A 20,424-nucleotide genomic window follows, 5' to 3' on the forward strand; every position below is an offset into this window, starting at 1 on the left:
GATATGGCCCAGTAATAGGCTTTTGCTTGCCAGCCATTGGTCATTTTCAAAGTGGCACATGCCTCGAACATGCTGACCCAGAGGCTTCTTTGCACCTTAGAGGGTGATTTGTCATCTGTAGGATAACCTGGGATTTTTGCCTTTGAGCCAAGCCCATTGACTTTGTGGGCCATTTGCAATAAAGCAGTGGTGACCAGGAGATGATGGCTACTGAGTTATGATGCTGCCCTGGTTCCGATTTGAGTTGAAGTGTTTGCAGCTAACAAAAATCAGAACCTTTTTAAAATTACAAGCACCTCCTATATGCTGTTCTTGTGAGGAATTGCTGCCATCCGTGATTGTATGGGACAGTCTGGTCCACGGTGCCTTCAATTTATTGGCGGTGTTGCCGAGTTTTCAATGAAATATGCCTGTGGAAAGGCTGTTTGCCCAACAAGTATACCACGAACACCTTAGCTGAAAATATCACTGGGTCACAGAGTGCGCAAATTCTGGAATTCTGTCTTTGTTCCATCACAAACACCTGATGTGAGCAAAACAGAATTGGTAGAATTCTGTGTTGTCTCACAAGCCTGTCCTCCCTTTGATCATGGAGTGGAAACTGCTTCAAGTCTTAATCTTTTAAGCTAACGTCAACTTGCCTATCAATGCCTATGCACCTTTACTTCAAGCAGGTCTTGGACTGCTTCTGCCACTCCTGCTGCTGCTGTTGTCCAAAGTCTGGGGCCAGTTGCTCAAGTACATGTTTATGCTAGAGCTTTATTCTAGCCTTGAATAACTTGAATATGGGTATTAAGATAATCTTTGGAGTAAACCTGATGTTAAGCAGCATTCACAGCTAGAGAGCTAAATACCGTATTTTTCGCCCTATAGGATGCACCAGCCCATAGGATGCACCTACTTTTTTTGGGGGGGGGAAATAAAGAATTTTTTTTTATTCCCCCCCCCCCTCAGCCACGGGGGAAGCCCGAGCCCCGCGCTCTGGGCAACAGGCTGCTATCCGCAGCCTAGGGAGCCCTGCGGAAACTGATAGCTTCCTGAAGCCTGGAGAGCGAGAGGGATCAGTGCGCACCGACCCCTCTCGCTCTCCAAGCTTCAGCGAAAGCCTGCATTCGCCCCATAGGATGCACACACATTTCCCCTTCATTTTTGGAGGGGGAAAAATGTGTCCTATAGGGCGAAAAATACGGTAACACTTGAATAAAAGGGATGATATACTGCTGCCTGCCCTTGGGTGTCTATGTGCCATGGTGTCTTTGGACATATATATAATATATGCAGTCACTGGGGAAAATGTCAGTGGCTCTCACTCAGCTGTTAATATTTGACACCTAAGTACTGTCTAAAAGGTAGAAGTGAAATTGCCTGTACTTATTTCAGAACTGAGCAAATCAAGTCAAACTCCCATTCTGTTTCGAGAGCGGTGCTCTTATTATGCTGGTGCTTGCTCAACAATGGAACCGCACTTGCTACAAATAATAATAAGACTGGTGCTGTGATAGGAGGATCTTACGAGTAGCAAGAAGGGACGCAAACAAGGTTGAAATACAAGTGACCTAATGGGAGGCGGAGGTACAAGCGGCCGAGAGAGATGTTATTTATTGAGACCTCCCTCAGGCGTTGAGAGAGATTCCCATTCCCTGAAAATGAGTATGCACTGAAGGAATGACATTGCTGGTAACTTTGGCTCTGTTTCTGTTTCAGAAAGCTTTCTGGGATGGCATGGGCCAAAGTCACATTCCACAGAGCAGCTGAAAAATGGTGCCCTTAGTTCTTTGACAGTTGCTAGTGCCAATCTTACGTGGCCAGGAGTCCCATCTAAGCCGCAGGAGGCACAAACCATATCGTCTTTGTTGGTGAGTGTGGTGCAATTAAAACACTTGGGCCAAGTATTTCTGTGTTCTAGGCGTATTGTGTATATGGGCTGTAGCTGAATAGATCACCTTTGAAAGGTCCTTTTTACTAATGCTCGTGTTTCCTCCCTAGTCTAGGAGTTCTGGTTTAGGACTAGAACTTAACCTCCTTAAGATTTATTTCATACTGTGCATTTAGACCTCCCCATTAGAGCAGATATATAGAAAGCTGTTTTATTCTGATACCTCCCTCTCGTGCGTGGATGCAGACATGTTTGGCTGCATATGGATCACCACATGGGCAAACATAGTACATAGGTTGGGAGTTATTGGTTCTTGTAACCAGAGAGCTTTAAATAGCCCTTTTAGATGTTTGGTGAAGAAAAAGGCTGGAGAATATAAAGACTGTGGGAAAATGAGTTAAGTGCTTCTGCTGAAGTGCTGTGGATGCTGTTCTTTCAGTCTTATTAGATTGTGGAGCCCTTCGATTAACAGGCTAACTGTGTGTGTGTGTGTGTGTATGTGTTAAGTATATGTGTTGTGAGAGACCTCATTCCTTCCCCTTTATTTTTTCAGTTCACTGTGCAGTGAAGCAAATGCCTGCAGAAAATACCTAGCATAAGCAGAATGCGCTCTCCCTTTTGTGCTGAATTGTTTCCAAAGGCCCCCTTGAATTATGAACTGAGAATGAAATGTTGTGGCATATTTGAAGTGGCTCCTGGGTAGCTGCTGTAGTGGGAATTGGCTGCATAAATTCTGTCTGTGTTGCCTGTGGATGTGACACCTGAAGTTGGGAGCTTTTTGCTCAGTCTTCACTCTTCCAAAATAAAAACAAAAACCTTCAGAAAGTGATGAATGGCGTTTTCAACCCAGGGAGCGCATAATCCACAGGTAACCTCGCTGACAAAGGAATTGCTTTAATAAACACCGTAGCTTCCCTCATCATAAGCCTGTTAATGATTTTCATTTTCACAAGTCTCATTATCTTCATCCAAGTCAGCAGTATTGCTTTCTATGGCCTTTGCTTCATAATGTCTAGTCATTCAGACAAGATGAATATGTTTACTGCCTCCTTGGGAGCCAATCAGAGCTCATGCAGCCAGCCCTGCTCCCCATCTCCCCTTAAACTCACATGGTCCACTTTATTGAGATTCCCTTTGGATGTGTGCCACTTACATCCCAGTTTATTTTCTTCCCTCTTAGGCTGCACTAAGAGATTACTTGACAAGCAGTGTAGTGTTGCCATAGATCACCACCTAGTGGTCAAATGCTGTTTCAGTGGTTACGCTTTGAAACCTTTTACTGTATAGAAAAGTCTATGGTAGAAGATAGAAGTTTTTTCTTCAAGAATTAGAACATATTACAGGCAGAATCTAACAATACCTGGGATCACTCAAGTCATATGTGTAGTTGGTCCAAAGCTCAAGAGACAAGGATGTTCATACTTATTCATGTAAAAATATTAAAAGTAAAAATATTAATACAGTCATACCTCGAGTTGAATGTGCTTCGGGTTGAGCGCATTCGAGTTGCGCTCCGCGGCAACCCGGAAGTAACAGAGCGCATTACTTCCGGGTTTTGCCGCTCGTGCATGCGCAGATGCTCAAAATGGCGTCACGCACATGCGCAGAAGCGGCGAAACGCGACCCGCACAGATAAGCCATCGTGTCTTGTGATCCGTTCGGGATGCAAACGAGGCTCCGGAACGGATCCCATTCGCATCCCGAGGTACCATTGTACACAATTGTACCCTGTTTTGTATAAATTGAAGTAAAAACTAATTTAATAGTTCTTGCTTGCTTTTATGTTGATTAAAAATCCTTCCGCAGGATTTTGTTTTCATAATGAAGCATTTGTAAAACTCATGTTTTCTTAATTTTAAACCAACAACAACAACAACAGGTTCAGGCTTGTATAAAGAAACAAATATAGCATGAACAAAGTAGACTTCTCTCTCTTTGTTCAAAGACATTAATATTCTTTTTTTTCTTTTTTGTAAATCTTAAGTTTCTCATTTGAAAGTAAATTTTTGAATTGCAATATCTATCTTTTTTTTAAAAAAAAGATATTTATTAAAGTTTTTAAAATATAACAATGAAAATGAAAAATAAAAAGAAACAAAATACAAAATACAACATAAAAACAGTTAAAAAACAAATAATTTTCCATAACATATCTTCCTTACACTTATTTCCCCAGACCTCCTCATACTTCCCTTCTTTGTATTCCACTTCAATTTGTTAATTCAGCAAATCCTTACCATTAAGCTTTTACCCATTTGTAAACTTTTTTTTCCCGTATCTCCTAACGCATTACAGCTGGAAACCCCTTGGTATCTATCTATCTATCTATCTATCTATCTATCTATCTATCTATCTATCTATCATCTATCATGCTGATTTTTGCCTAACAGTGAGTAAAGCTAGAGTATATAACCATATAGATGTACCTGATTGTGGAGATTTCTGGCCAGATTTTGCCTATGAAACTTTCTTCTTTTGTGGATGATCCTTCTTCCATCGGAGCACCCCAATTTATGAAACATCAAGGGCTGTATCTGGGGGTTGGGGGAACCCCCAAAGCAGGTGGGATGACTTCATTGGATACAACCCAAAGATATGAAAGTTAAAAATTTGTAATGAGTAAGACATTTTAAAATTGCTCAACTTTTGTCTACTTTATACTTTGAAATGGCCATGGTTCATGGAGTATAATTTGCACTTTCAAAACAACAACAACAATAAACCTGATAAATGGAAAAATGGATAAAGGGGAAAATACAGCCTGTAAGTGTCATTTGTGAAGCTATACACAGAAACATCAAATCGGCTCATAACGCCCTCATTCTCACATAACACACTAAGCCATTAAGTTAGTATTCTCTGCACCTCTGCTAATGGTTTTGCTGTCCAAGACACACCACAAGCTGCAAAGCCATAGGGCAAATCTCGGTTGCAGCTCATGGTTTATCTGAAGAAAGCTTAACCCACAAGCCTGGGTTTGGACAGTACATGAAGCCATATCATGGCTTAACTCAGCACAGCAGCAAAACAACAGGGGAGAAGCTCAGCTGCTGCCCTCTCCTCTCCTGCAGTTATTTGTTCTTGCCAAGCTGTAGTTTGGCTTAGTGTTACGTGCCAGTCTTGCAGCATCACTTTTGTAGTTAATGCCTGGCTTCCAGAATCTGAATACCTGCAAGGTGCTTTGAACCACTTCAGAAAAGCAGTAACTTAGTCACCCTTAAAATAACCCTTTAAGATAGGCATCACTAGATATCTCTCTCTTGAGACAGACATCGGATACCAACAACAACTAGATATTCCAAAGAGACAATTCCTTTCTTTTTCAAAGGACTCTGACTTTCTCTCTCTCTTCCCCCTCCATGCGCCAAAACCTGGTGAATTTCCTTTCTAGTTGTTCTTTTCGCCACCAACCCAGGCTGCTTTTAAAACTTCACTTAGGGAGTGCATTGATTTTCCTCTCCTAGGGTGGGTAAGCTAGGCTTTTCCCTGCCTTTGCTGTGAAAAGAGCAGATGTACATTCCATTGATTTTTGAGCATTGATTCACCCCTCAGGCTTGGCCCTCCTCCCGGGCTTGAAGCAGGCTCCCTGCCTTCCCACCCCCCTTTTAAAAACCCACACACACAATTTAAGGTTTGGCCTAGATATTTATAGAATTAAATGCACATTTGCCCTTCAACCCCCTCCGCCCTTTTTTAAAGAGAGACTCAATTTTAAAATTACGTAGTGGAACTTTTTATATCCCACCTTTTACGCTTTAGATATGCAGCCTATTGAAAATAGTTTTAATTCCTCAAAACGCTGCCGACCGCTCGATTTTACGGCCCATGTAATTCGAAGGAGTTGAACTGGGAGAGTATTGGTGATGGTGGAGAGTATTGTTTTATATCAGGAATGCCAGCTCCGCAGAGAGAAGAGGATCAGTTGCTGGTCAGTGTCTGAAAGCAGACTGAATGAGGCAATGTTTGTTGTGTAACTGGGGTAAGGAATATCTGACTTGTGGACCAACTTTGGCCCACCAGCGGGGGACCAGTTTTGCTTGGCAGGCGTGACATCTCTGTTGACATCAGCTGATGGGCGGGAGGGCAGGGTTTAATCCTGTATTGGCTGTGCTACCCTGTTCCCAGCTGATGAATGGAGAGTAAAAAAACCCAAACCTTTGCCTTCTCCTTTAAGCAGGTGGGGAACTGGTCCTGCTGCCGCCCAAGTGCCCTCTTACAGCTGCTGAAGGAGGGAGAGGCTGTTTCAAAAGTCACTTTGCTCTTTAAGACAATCTTTCAGTGCTTTCAGTGGAGGTGTAGAGCAGGGGTTGGCAAGGTTTTCCTTGCCTGGGCTGGTTCACTCCAGCGGATGTCCCTCCATGGGCCAGATCGTGCCCACGGCCGCGATTTGCAGCATCTGTGCAGACAAAATTTTTGGCGTCTGCGCAGATGCAATTTTTGGCACCACGGAAGCGAGTCCCCACGCCACGCTGTGCCGGTTTAGCGGGTTTTGCCACCTGCGCATACGCAGAAGTGATCTACGCACCGTGCACATGCGCAGAACAGGCACCTCCGGTTGCGGATTCCTCGGGATCCTGTGTGCAAACGGAGGTACTGCTTTATATAATTCAATTTCATTCAATCATCCCTTATGGTCACCATCACTTCTGTCTCATAGACTAAACACTGGTGTCTCAACAGGGTTGCAGCTTGTCCTTTACGTTGTTTAATATCTACAGGAAGCTGCTCAGGGAGCGTGTCTGGATATCCTGAGTGACACATCATCAATACGTGGTTGCACCCATCTCTCCTTCCCTTCCCCTCTTAGCCTAGTGAGACTTGAGTCGCTCATCTGGTACTTGCCATCATCAAGTTCCTTCACCTTTTCCCAATGTTCTGGTGGTTGTCATGTCTTATCCTCCACGAATAATGACTTCTGCAGCCTGGAATAGGTAGGGAGTGGCATACCTAAAGAGCTTTAAAAACCAGTTTAGCACGTAAGCTGCTGAATGAAGTGTATAGAAATGGATAGCTCAGTTGGTTAGAGCGTGGTGCTGATGATGTCAGAGTTTCAGGTTCAGTCCCCGTATGGGACAGCAGCATATTCCTTCATTGCAGGGGGTTGGACTCTGCAGTTCTCTGATTATAAATGCCACCCCAGTCTCTGAACAGTGAGAGTCTCCAAGGTTTTCCCAGGGTTTGGTTTCCACGGAATGAAGGTCAGCGGAGACTGCAGTGTTTTTAGGATATATGGTTTTATTTGCACATGTGCACAACTCGAGCATGAGATCTCAGCTTTAACACCGCAACAGATTTTGCTTCCCTATCTGGTTGCAAGGGGAGCCCCAAAGTCCAGCACAGATTTTTTAATCCATGCCTCTCTGCTTCCTGCCCGCTTCCAGCTCAGCTGTCTCTCTCGCACACTCTTTAGCCCAGCCCTCCCCACTTTGGACCTATTCTTCCCCTTCGCTTAGCTGCAGCTATTGCAACTTAGCTCATTCGTTTAGATGCTGATCAGGGCAGTCAAATTGCCAGCTTAGGTCATTGTCTTACTAAGGAACTTGCCTGACTGGTTTGGCAACCTTCTCTACTAGAGTCTAACATTCATGGAATATACAAGATCCCAAGAATTGGAAGGGGTTTAGGGCATCATTGAGACTGAAACACCCCACCCCACCCCCTAACATTATATTTAAAACTGCTTCACTTTCCATACACACATGCCACCTTGTTAGATTCTCACTGTATTTTTTCAAAGAGATAGCAGACTGTTTGAGAGGCTTTGTGGCTTCTGTCCCAAGTGCAGAATATAGCATTGATTGCAACATTTGTTGCTTCGTGTTATCAGCATGCTTTTGACTTTGAAATATCTGGCAAGTGAGAGACTTCCGGGGGCGGCGCGAAACTGTAATGGCGGTCCTCTTCGAGCTCTGAAGAGGGGCTCTGCGGAAAAGGGTCGTTCGCTGCGGCATAGCGACGACCCATCAAGATAAACCACGGGTAGAGTGAGCCCGTGGCCGTGGGACTCGGCGGGCACCAGAAGCTGCTCCGAAAACACAGAAGGGACCCCGTAAGGAGACCCGGAGTGAAGGAGGGGTGGCGGTGCTGTGAGTTCATCGCTCTTTCCGCGGAAGTGAAGCCGCGCGGCTGTTACAGATGAGCGCTGATCCTTCTTCCTAAAATCAACACCAACTACAAGTAACATACCCGTGAGTAAAGGGGTTTAAAATTTGGCAGAAGAAATTCGGTAAATTTGGCTGAAAGCGGGAGACGAAAAAAAGGGAAGTCCGTCTTCCGACATTGCTGACAAGATCAAAGCAACGCTTTTAAAAGCGGAAGCGTTTGAAACGGGACTTTGGGAAGCTTTAACTTTTTCGTGCTATTAAATCTGCCCTTTTTACTGTTGAACTGAAGGTGGAAAGGGACTTTGATCATAAAAGAACGAGTAACGGGGGGTCTCCTCCTACCTCCCCCCCCCTGGGGTGATTTTTAAAGAGTCAGATCGTCGGGCTGCCTGAGAGAGGGACTGTGTCAAACTGCGGAAACAGTTGCAAAACTTTGCTGAAACGTAACTGTTATATTTGAGCAGAAAAGACTGAATGGGATACTGTTTCAAGCACCTTTCATGAAACTTTGTTGATCTATAAAGGTGCTTTGGGAAACTTTGAGTTTATGAAGGGACTTTTGGACTAATGAATCTACTGTTTTGAAACAATTTGGAACTTTAATGGCGGATTACTTCCTTCTTTGTCTTTGAAACCTGGTGGTACTCCCCCTACAGGGCTTTCGGATTATAAGATCCTGGGAACTGATTTTTGTTTTGAATTCCACTTTACCGGTTGTTTATAATTGAATTTGTCTTTCCCATGGAACAATAGACAATTTGACCTTGAACACTGACAGATGTGTAATGAGTGGTGCAGGGAGAACAAGAGCATCTAAAGCTAAGGAATCTAAAGAGGCTAAGGAGAAAGAAAAGGAAAGAAAACCAGCACAATTTCTACAAACAACATTGACCCAAGGACGCCGATCGTCGGTTCCAGCTGTACTGGTGACCCAAAGGGAACAAAGGGAAACAACTGAGAAGCCCACTGAGGAAGATATGGCAGCAGGTGGGTCGGATACACTACTTAAACAAATATTGGAGCAACTATCAAGTCTAAACCAGAAGGTGGACGACCAGTCTCTGAAGATAGATAAAGCAACTTCCTCGATTCAAAAATTGACTGATCAAGTTTCCCAGCATACACAAGCTATAGAGAACTTGCAAGGAGCTACAGCGGAAAATCGGGAATTGGCTGGAGAAGCAATCCAGAAAGTGGGAGCTCTACAAAAAGAAGTGGAAGAAATAAAAGGAGAAGTTAAGCCCCTGCACAAACAGGTGAGTGAACAACAAGTTTATCTGTCAATGGTGGAACTGAAAAATCGTGAGAGTAACATCAAATTGAGAGGCATCCCGGAACTTGAGCAAGGAGATTTGATTGGATACTTAACACAAGAATTTTCGAAGTTCTGGGGTTTAAAGGAAGACACAGATTTTAAGATTGTTTCGGCATATAGACTGGGAAGAGTGGTAAAGAAAGATAGATCCAGAGACTGTTTGATAATTTTAAGATCAAAGGAAGAGAGGGACAAGATCCTAGGTCTTCATTTCAAAAAAGCAATTGAAATACAAGACAAAAGGGTGGAAATCTATAGAGATATCCCGAAACAGCTGTTGGATCTTAGAGCCACCTATTCAGAATTAGCAAAATTGCTGAGATACAACGCAATTCCCTATAGGTGGGAGTTTCCACAAGGACTATCCTTCACCTACAAAGAAAGGAAGGTTAAAATTAGAACACCTGAAGATAACCAAAAGTTCCTTCACGACCACGGAGAAGATCTCCAAAAAGGAGTGGATTGGCTTCCAGCTGTACCAGCACCAATATTGCCTGAAAGCGGGCCAACGCCTGCACCCTCGGGATCTGAACAAAAGGAAGGCACCCCATCTTAAGAACGTTTAAAATAGAACAAGATGTCTCTGCAGCTACTTAGCTGGAACATAAATGGCGGGAATTCTCCGGAAAAAAGAAGGAGGATATTCCATATTTTGAAAAAAGAACAATTGGATGTAATATGCCTTCAAGAAACACACGTGACCAGGCTCCATAGGAAAGTATTAATTAATAAAAGACTTGGTCAAGAATTTATCTCATCAGACAAAGTCAAAAAAAGAGGTGTTGTAATTTATGCAAAGGAGAACCTATCACCAAAATTCTTATTCAAAGATGATCATGGAAGAATTCTCGCAATTGAAATCCAAACACAAGGGGAAAAGATTTTGATATTAGGAGTTTATGCGCCAAATGATGGAAAATCAGAATTTTATAAGAAGCTGCATGAGACAATGATGGACTACCTGGACTATTCTAATATTATTGTGATGGGAGATATGAATGGGGTGGTGTCTACAAATATGGACAAATCTCAAAATCAAAATTTAACAACAGACGGCAGACTCCCTAAAACCTTTTTTGAAATGACAGACAATATGGACTTGATTGACATCTGGAGGACAAGGAACCCCTTGGGTAAAGAAGGAACCTTTTTTTCTGATGCCCACTTGTCATGGACACGAATCGACCAAATTTGGATATCTAGAGGGCTGGCCCCGAAAACGAGAAAAGTGGAAATCTGCCCAAAAACCTGCTCCGACCATAACGCCTTAAAAATGGAATTGAGACTTTTCCCAACTGGATCCTTCAGATGGAGAATGAATGACACCTTGCTAAGAGATCAAGAGATTGTTAAGAAGGCCCAAAAAACGCTAAAGGACTACTTTGAAATAAATTTGAACACTACGGTGGAGAAAAGAATAATCTGGGACGCAAGCAAAGCTGTAATGAGAGGGTTTCTGATACAACAGAATACAATAAAGAAAAAATTTTGGAATGGAAAAAAGGAAAAAATCCTTGAGAAAATAAGTGAAGGAGAGAAAAAGTTGAGAACTAATCCGAAGTCAAAAGAGGTGCTAAGAGAGATCAAATTCCATCAAGCACAATACTCGAATTTGATCAATCAAGAGATTGAGTGGAAAATTAAACAAATGAAGCAAAGATCGTTTGAATCAGCAAATAAATGTGGAAAGTTGTTAGCTTGGCAATTGAAAAAAAGACAAAAGTTAAACACAGTCACAAACCTGGAGATTCAAGGAAAAATAGTTCAGAAACCAGAAGAAATAAGAAAGTGCTTCCACAGATACTTCAAGGAACTTTATGCACAGGGGCCTCAGAAAGAATCGGAAATAGACCAATTCTTGAGGACAAATGGACTATCTAAAATAAGTCAAGATAAAAGATCAATTCTCAATAGTAAAATAACTCAACAGGAAATTGAAGGTGCCATCCAAAATATGCAACTTGGCAAATCTCCAGGCCCAGATGGTCTCACCTCCAAATATTATAAGACTCTGAAGGATTGTTTGATACAACCGTTGTTGGAGGTTAGCAACCAGATTATGGAGGGGAGAAGGGCACCGGAAACGTGGAAAGAAGCATTCATCACATTGATTCCTAAGTCAGAGAAGGAAAAGACTCAGCTCAAGAACTACCGTCCCATCTCACTCCTGAATGTGGATTACAAAATATTTGCAGACATTTTAGCAAGTAGACTTAAAAACGTTTTAAACGAAGTAATTCACAAGGACCAAGCAGGCTTTCTCCCTGGTAGACACATGTCTGATAACACCAGGAACATTATTGATATATTGGAATTGTTGAGAATTAGAAATACAAGGGCTGCCTTAATCTTTATTGATGCGGAGAAAGCATTTGACAACATTTCTTGGATGTTTATGAAGAAAAACTTGAAGGGGATGGGAGTGGGACGGGGGTTTGAAAATGGACTAGAAGCAATTTATTCAGAGCAAAAAGCCAAGTTGATAGTGAACAATGTGGTGTCGGATGAACTTCTAATTGAAAAAGGGACACGACAGGGGTGCCCTTTATCCCCTCTGCTATTTATCTCTGTTCTGGAGGTATTGCTGAATATGATTAGGGAGGACCAGTTGGTGCAAGGTATAGAGGTCGGAGCGAAACAATACAAACTGAAAGCCTTTGCAGATGACCTAGTCTTGACAGTACAGGAGCCAGTATCTAGCACAAAAAGAGTTTTGGAACTTATCCTGGAGTTTGGTCGGGTGGCGGGATTCAAGTTAAACAAACAAAAAACTAAGGTTTTGGTCAAAAATTTGACACCTACAGAGATAGAGGGGTATCAGAAAGAGACAGAGCTAAGTGTGGTTAAAAAAGTGAAATACCTGGGGGTATACTTGTCCACCAAAAATTTAAATCTTTTTAAAGATAACTATGAAAAATGTTGGTTGGAAATTAAAAAGGATCTGGATATTTGGTCAAGATTGAAACTTACCTTGTCAGGCCGAATCGCAGCTATAAAGATGTGTGTTTTGCCAAAAATGCTATTTTTATTTCAAACCCTTCAGGTCGTGGACAGAATGGAATGTTTTGGAAAATGGCAGAAGGATATTTCTAAGTTTGTCTGGCAGGGCAAAAAGCCCCGAATAAAATTTAAAATATTAACTGACTCAAAAGAAAGAGGGGGGTTTGCCCTGCCGGACTTAAGGTTGTATTATGAAGCCGCAGCCTTCTGCTGGTTGAAGGATTGGTTCCTGTTGGAAAACACCGATGTCCTAGATCTGGAGGGGTTTGATAATGTGTATGGTTGGCATGCATACTTGTGGTATGACAAGGCGAAGGTTCATAAATTGTTCAAAAACCATATTGTCAGAAAATCAATTTTTGCCGTCTGGATGAAGTATAAGGATTTATTAGAAAACAAGACCCCGAGGTGGTTATCACCTGTGGAAGCCAAGATTTCTAAAAAAAAGCCCAATATGGAGGCCTATTGGCCAAAATATTGGGAACTGATTGAAAGAGTTGGAGACAATTGGAAGCTCCAAAGCCAGGACAAATTAAGAGGTAAGGTGCGAGATTGGTTACACTATGCTCAAATCCAAGAGGTATTCAAAATGGACAAAAAAGTGGGTTTCCAGTTGGAGAAATCGAAACTGGAGACGGAGTTACTAGAACCAAAGACTAAGGTACTTTCGAGGATGTATGACTTGCTGCTTAAATGGAACACCCAGGATGAGATAGTTAAATCTGCTATGATAAAATGGGCACAGGATGTAGGACACAACATCATGTCTGAGGACTGGGAAAGGTTATGGAACACCGGTATGAAATTCACGGCATGTAGTGCCTTGAAAGAGAACATTATGAAAATGGTATACCGGTGGTACATGACCCCAGTCAAGTTGGCTAAAATATACCATCTTTCTGATAATAAGTGTTGGAAATGTAAGGAGGCAGAAGGGACATTCTTTCACCTCTGGTGGACCTGCCCGAAAGTAAAGGCCTTTTGGGAAATGATACATAATGAGTTGAAAAAGGTATTTAGATATACCTTTTCTAAGAAACCAGAGGCCTTTCTATTGGGCATGGTGGACCGGAAGGTGCCAAAGAAGGACAGAACCTTGTTTATGTATGCAACCACAGCAGCTAGGATTCTTATCGCAAAGTTCTGGAAGACACCAGATTTACCCACACTGGAGGACTGGCAGACGCAGCTGATGGACTACATGGAGTTGGCAGAAATGACCGGCAGAATTCGAGATCTGAGCGAAGAAACAATGGAGGAGGACTGGAAAAAATTTAAGGACTATCTGCAAAAACATTATAAGTTGTTTGAGTGCTAAGACTGTGCACGATTAAGAAACGTTATGCTTCTGCAATTTATTTTAAGTAAATGATAAAGTAAGTATTGATGGGAAAAAATGAGACAAATTAGAAACAAAATATTATGTTTATTAAGAGTGTTAAAATTAAACTACAAATTTTTGAAACTGGTAACATAATAAATACAAAGGCATAATAAGTCGGGAAATAAGATAATAAATTGCTGAATTGGTTAGAATGATGAACGCAATGCTGAGAGGATGCGAGGAGGTCCAAAAAGTTGTCGAAGAAATTTTGTGATGACCTTTTCTTTTTTCTATGTTTTTTTTTTTATATATATGGAAAATGTTTCTTGTATATTGTTGTCCAAACAAATTTGTTTACCTATGGAAAGAAACGCAATAAAAAATTTTATAAAAAAAAAAAAAATGAAATATCTGGCAAGTGAGATTACATAGATCCTGAAAAGGAGGATCTCTATGGCAGGATGCTGCTTCTTCCTGGAGTATTGGCATGGCGCTTGAGTATTTACAGGCAGATTTCGTCTAGTAATTGGCTTTCCTCTGACTTCTGTTGGGGTGTGTTGCTGTAAATTGCATCTCTCTTAATTAGAGTTCATGAACTGACTGTGAGGGGCGGGGGGGGGGGGAGAGTTTTGGCTGACATCCAAAATATACATTGCAAGTAACTAAATAAAATGAGGTTTGACTTGTCTCTTGAAACAGAACGAACCATTTAATGCTACCCCTGAGGAAGCAGACTGACACAGCTAGATATTACCAATAGTAACTAATAATGCTCCTTTTTGCCCCCTCATACCAGTACTTTAGCGTTTCCCAAACTTGGATCTCCAGCTGTTTTTGGACTACAATGCCCATCATCTCTAGCTAGCAAGACCAGGAGTCAAGGATGATGGAAATGGTAGTCCGAAAACAGCTGGAGACCCAGGTTTGGAAAACACTGCTGTGGCTGGTAGAATCTGGGTTCTTGATGTCAAGTGGGATTTCTTTTTTAAAATACTCAGTTGAAGGGTTTTATATCTATTACTTTTGTTTCATTCAGCATCTATTCTGAATTTGGGGTGTGCTAACATTTCCCCCTGTTTTGTGTGTATTCATACCAGAGGGAGATAGTGGGCTGTGTGTGTTTGTGTGTGTGTGTGTGTGTGTGTGTTTGTATGTGTGTGTGTGTGTGTAACTAAACAAATTATATGGGTTAGCAAATTCCTAGTCTGGAGTGAGATACAAGGTGGCTAAGAGAGGATTTTTCCAGCTGCCCACAATTCTGCTTACTAGGAGTGTGTGTCTTTTGCTCCTCTAGGAAGAAGGAACTCCCAGAAATCACAGACAGGTTCTCGCTTCCACTGCAGTTTTGGTAAGAGAAGAAATAGCAAGTGTCCAAGCCTTCACACAAGTAATGCAAGACCCTAAGGCCTCTATGCTTGCTGGAGGGGACAACACATTGATATGAAGGACAGAAGAAGCTTGATTAATGGAGCAATTGGACATTTGTTGCCCTGTTCTTCCAGGGGAGTGTCTGTCAGCAGAATGCATCTTTACTGAATACATTCTACTTATTCCACAGTTCTCACTCAACTCCACAACTTTTCCTGTTCCCCCTCATAAAACTGTTTAATGAATAGGCTGTGATAGGTGTAGCCCAAGGTGCAAAGCTAAGGCAACTTGGGCAGGTGTTAGCTAAGTGGCTAACTTGTTGACTCGAGATGATACCATGTGCAGGAGTTTATTCTGAATCTAGGCAAAACTTTGCAAGGTGTGTGTGGGGAGTTCTTTTTCAGATGAGAGCCATTGGAGACTCTCTGATTCTGCTGAACGTGCTCCTCTTATTTGCTTTTAAGGTCGAAATGGGGGGGGGGAGGGAATCTGTAACCCACACACTCCCATTTTTATCATTGGCTTCTCGGGTCTTGTTTGCTGCCTATTTCGGTTGCTACTTTTGACATCCCTTTGCTTTCATTACTGTACACCTGATCAAGCCACATCCAGCCCTTGTTTCAATGCCGGGGCTGCACCAGTGCCCAGACAGCTTCCCCATGTGTGCTGCCAAATATTGCTGCTTGTCAGGATGGGGAGTGTGATTGTGATGAAGAGGAAGGGTGCATTAGGGAGTGTTCATCCCTGTGTACCTTCCCTCCATGGAAATCACTGTTTGGAAGGATGGGGGGGGGGGGGGAAACAAAACTCTGATGGGAGGAAGGCGTGTGGGGAGAGTCACCTCTGTACATCTCCTCTCCATATAAATCTCCCTTGTGTGTGCATGTGTGAATGGCCTAGCTCACTTCAGGCATCTGGTATGCAGCCTCTTGCCACCAAATGTGGTGCTGAGATGGTGGCGAATAGATCACCCATCCCTGCATTGGTGGCCATAATTCGAATGTTAATCGAGGATCCCATTGTAAACAATGCAATATCAACAGCTGAGGGTGGATGGAGCCCATTCAGAGTGTGGGGTAGTGCTTCGTGAATAGGGGAATACTTTCGACCTCTTCAAGCAAAACCTGATAACCGCCAAACGTGCTACTTTCTGAAGGTGCTGGGATGTTTGTGAAGACTGCCAGTCCTTTCAGACCTTCTTTACATAGGCTTGAAAAGAATCTTTTTTTTATTTGTGCATTGGAAGTGATGGAATTTAATATACTTCAGGCCGTGAGCGAATTAGCCCTGCGGTTCAAATCCCAAGCACCCCTGTCCTGAGCAAGCTGAACTTAATGGCTTATGACTTGCATACATCATTGAGGATCATTGTGACAGCATAGGTGCAACTTGTCCTGTCAGTATCATGTTTCTTTAAGGGACCAGCTCTTTTCCTACCCCAGGTGGGTAGACCATTCTCCTAGGCCTTATCCTTGATCTTGGCTCCTATTTTAATTTCCCCTTGTTGCTCTGCTTCCCGTTCCAGCATTTGTGCTGACTTATAAAAAAACCAAACATGTTTACAATAACCCTCCCGTTTTCCTACTTACTCCTTTCCTCCTAATTTCCTCCTTCCCTACTCATCTCACTGATTTAGTGGATAATTAGCTCCTCGCCCAGTATGGAATTTGTGTCTCTCTCCCCTGCTATGATCCTCACAGACCCCAGTTGTCCCCCTACTGCAGACTCGGGCCCTTTCTTAGCCACTTGCTAGCTCTCTCTATCATCTCCATCCTTCCATCTCCTATAACTTCCTTGTTTTTCGACCTGCCTGGTAGGAACTGCAGGCGCTGCTTTCTTGTTTTCTAGAGTTTAGAAGTTCTACCAATGCTCCAGAGACTCTAACATCATGTGGTACAGTCCTAGTACACCAGAGAGAAAAGATCTAGCCAAGTCCTGTCCCTGATGGTGCTAGTTTTTTTTATGGCATCTTGCTACTCGGGTGCCAGCCCAGGGACCAGTTCATATGCCTCCCAGGTGAGTAGCAAGGTTGTGTTGTGCCGTACTTGAAGCGCATTGCTGCTCTGGCTAGTCTGCTAAAAAGAGTATATTCTGAATGTTTATATTCAATGCAAGGTGACTTTATATTGGACTTGGATCTTTATGGCATCTTGGTTTGTATGAATGATAAAAAATAGTTGCACAAAATAGACATTCCATGGACTCCTGTTGCTAAGCTTGCAGAAATACGCGGACACACACAGGAATTACCTGAGATCGGAATGTTTTCGTTTTGCCTTGCAATTGAAATGAAATGCAAGCTTTTAATGATCCCAAATGGACTAAACGATAAGCGTACCTTGTCAGTGTTGCTTGCACTTATCAGAAAGTGAACAGTTTCAGCTTTGACGAGAGCATGTTCAGTATTACATAGCAAGGCACATTCTCTGTGTGGCAGAGACATTAAAGGATTTCTTACTGTGGCCTGTCTTTTTCCATTATGCTTGATTAAATCCTTTTTAGGCTGCATAGTACTGCAAATGCCTTTAGCCTGTAATGATTCGTACGGCTAAATTAATCTGTTGGCAAAATGCTGCTGTTCTAAGCTTATTTGCTATATCGGACCACCCAAATATGACATCTGACATAATCAATTGGAAAGTCCCAGGTAAGGTATGCTTAGCTCAAATGATTAAATGTACAATTACACTAAAAGTAGAATTAAATGACATTAAGCCCACTGCAGCAGCATTGACACAAATTACTTATTCCAATCTAACTAATCTTGATTTTTATAGCTTGCTGCAACAGACATTGTGCACGCAAGTAAAATCTCCCTGGTAAACCTGTTTGCGTACATATTTTATACTGTAGCAAATGCCTTTTAAGCCAAAGCTTCTGCCTTTTATTTTCTCTTGGGAGTGGAACACCCTGGATAAGATGTGTGTTTTGCACAATCTCTCCAATAAAAACAGGAAATGCATATCTCCCTGTAACTATATTATAGTTGCATAAGCTTGGAGCCTAATGTTTTGCTAACTTGTTGAGTTATACTCACCCAACTTCCATGAGGGCTGCTCCCCTTCCATGAACAGTAACTCCTTCCTTTCACAAAGTTAAGATCCAATCCATAACCCTAATTTTCATCAGATTCTTGGGATTTTTTATGTGGCATATGCATATCAGGGTTTGGCAAAAGGTGGATGTGATCCCTCTCTGACCACTGACCAATTCATAGTGAACTGTTTAATTCTGGATTGTTATTTTTTGCAAAGAACACTGGACTGGGTAGAAATTTAAGGCTGATCTGTTAAGGTTCTGAGTATTCACTCCTGTTTGCAAATTTCAAAAACCTGTAGTGAACCATGGGGATTCTAGTATTGTCAGGTTTTTTTAAACTAGACCCGGCAATATTAGCTGCAGCAATAATTTTAAGTCTTTTTCTTTCTTGCTTTTCAATTAAGGCCAAACCTATAAGGGCCACTGCTTGCTTTGATTCACATCAACTCCATTTGGTGCTGGCCTGTTTCTTGCTTATTTGATACCAACTCTGATTAAGATGCGTTGTCCTTGAGATTTGCCATGTGTTCAAAACGAACATTGTAATTAGTTTTGATCTTTCTCTCTTTGCCATCCCAGCATTGCCAAATGTTATTGGCCAGGATCCAAAGAGGTACTTTAGGTGCATCCAAGCCTTGAGCATATCCGTGTGGAATACTTGACTTGAACACCAGACACCCATATCAGAAACTGCTTTTGAAAAGTCTCCTTAGTTTTTAAAAAACGAGTTTGCCATGTTTCACAGAAGTCTGCTGCTTGAGAAATAGAAGCTATTAGCCCTTACCTCTCCCTGAAAGAGTAGAACAAGGCAGGTTTGCTTTTTGGGGGAGATTCTGGCCATAATAAAGAAACCACGAAATTTTAATTGCAGGTTTACACTGTGTTGTATGTTTATACCCTGGTGGACATTGATACTAAATTTCAAGGAAACGGCCCATTTTAACACAAAGTTACATGCAGAATTTAGGGGACTAGACTTGCTTGGCTGAACTGCCTCCTCCTCTCCCCCTTTTTGGCTGCTCTAGAATGTGTTGTTGTCTATTGTTTTCATTTGTTCAAGTTTAATACTGGTGCAAAATGCTGGAAGGAAACTTAAATAGAATTGAGAGCATAATATATCATATATTTGAATTCGGCCACCAGCATTGTTCATTAGAAGAATGCTAAAAAGGGGATCAGAATCCTTTTTGTAAGAGTGCTAAATATACAATCTATTATTATAGTTGTCTAAACGTTTTAGTGTCAACTTACAAAAAGAAGATAAAGGCTAACTGAAGATCTTTACACTTAGAAAACTTTGAATTGGGCCCCATTAAATGAAGGATTGGGGAACCTGTGGCCGTTCAGAATTTATTTATTTATTTGATTATATTACTCCCATTATCCCTGGCTATTGGCCATGCTGTTGGCCTAGTAATTACATGCAGGTAATTACAATTAGAAGCAAAATCCTCTTTTAAAAAACAAACATTGCCTCAGGTGTGTGTTTTGGGGCTGTGAGTGGTATTTGCTCACTTGGAGGTAAAATTCAACTCTGTAGGGCTTACTTCTGAGGAAACACTTCTAGGGTTGTGCCGTCGCTGTCTGATATGAGTTTAACAGGATCTTAATGAGTTGGTTTCTCTTTGGGAGCGCAACACACAGCCATTGACCATGTGCTTTGACAAATTCAATAGGTCATACTGCCTGATCGTTACTTAGAGCAAGGACAGAGTACATTAAAACTATCAATAATTTCCCTCTCTATAGAACATAATAGTAAATTGATCAGTCACTTACTGGAGTGTCCTCTGGAAAAGGTGACATTATACTGATAATCATTGTGATGTTTTTCTGTACACACTAATACAGTGTTCAGGATAAACACAGTGAGCTGTGGGTTGGTAGACATCACTGCAAACTAATCTAGCTTAAATTAATGCATCAAACACCATTTAGTGGCTGTGGAAGAAGTTTCTGAAATCTGGTTATATATAACTTGCTTAGTTTTAGGTTTGTATTTTTTTTTTAAAAAAGAGGAATACTACCTTTTATGTAAGAATCATTCCCCATTCAAGGTCACTAATATGCAATTATATAGATTTATTATGTAGTACATAATAAATGCAGGTGGTGCTGTGGTCTAAACCACAGAGACTAGGGCTTGCTGATCAGAAGGTCGGTGGTTCGAATCCCCGTTACGGGGTGAGCTCCTGCTGCTCAGTCCCTGCTCTTGCCCACCTAGCAGTTCGAAAGCACGTAAAAGTGCAAGTAGATAAATAGGTACTGCTCTGGCGTGAAGGTAAATGGCGTTTCCATGCGCTGCTCTGGTTTGCCAGAAGCGACTTAGTCATGCTGGCCACATGACCCAGAAGCTGTCTGCGGACAAACGCTGGCTCCCTCGGCCTATAGAGCGAGA

At 42.0% G+C, this 20,424-nt stretch overlaps 1 protein-coding gene and 1 long non-coding RNA gene across 6 annotated transcripts in view; one reads left to right on the forward strand and one right to left on the reverse strand.

Annotated features, from left to right (window-relative positions):
• The window catches only part of OSBPL10 (oxysterol binding protein like 10), a 77,817-nt gene that overhangs the window by 34,916 nt on the left and 22,477 nt on the right, over window positions 1-20,424 (forward strand). For 2 of the 5 annotated variants that reach the window (XM_081164529.1, XM_081164525.1), the window contains exons 6-7: window positions 1,705-1,856; window positions 14,914-15,006. The exons of 1 other annotated variant lie outside the window; for it this stretch is intronic. In XM_081164529.1, the coding sequence (XP_081020655.1) occupies window positions 1,705-1,856; window positions 14,914-15,006 (245 nt within the window). The remainder of the gene's footprint in view (window positions 1-1,704; window positions 1,857-14,913; window positions 15,007-20,424) is intronic. 2 more of the 5 variants (XM_081164526.1, XM_081164527.1) reach the window with 2 other exon arrangements.
• LOC308570315 lies at window positions 2,086-6,246 on the reverse strand. The gene is made up of 3 exons (XR_014001116.1): window positions 6,032-6,246; window positions 4,303-4,447; window positions 2,086-2,670 (listed from the first exon to the last, which is right to left on the reverse strand). It is a non-coding gene; the product is annotated as an uncharacterized lncRNA (long non-coding RNA).

The sequence above is a fragment of the Podarcis bocagei genome (assembly GCF_964188305.1).
Source record: "Podarcis bocagei genome assembly, chromosome: 12".
NCBI lineage: Eukaryota > Metazoa > Chordata > Lepidosauria > Squamata > Lacertidae > Podarcis > Podarcis bocagei.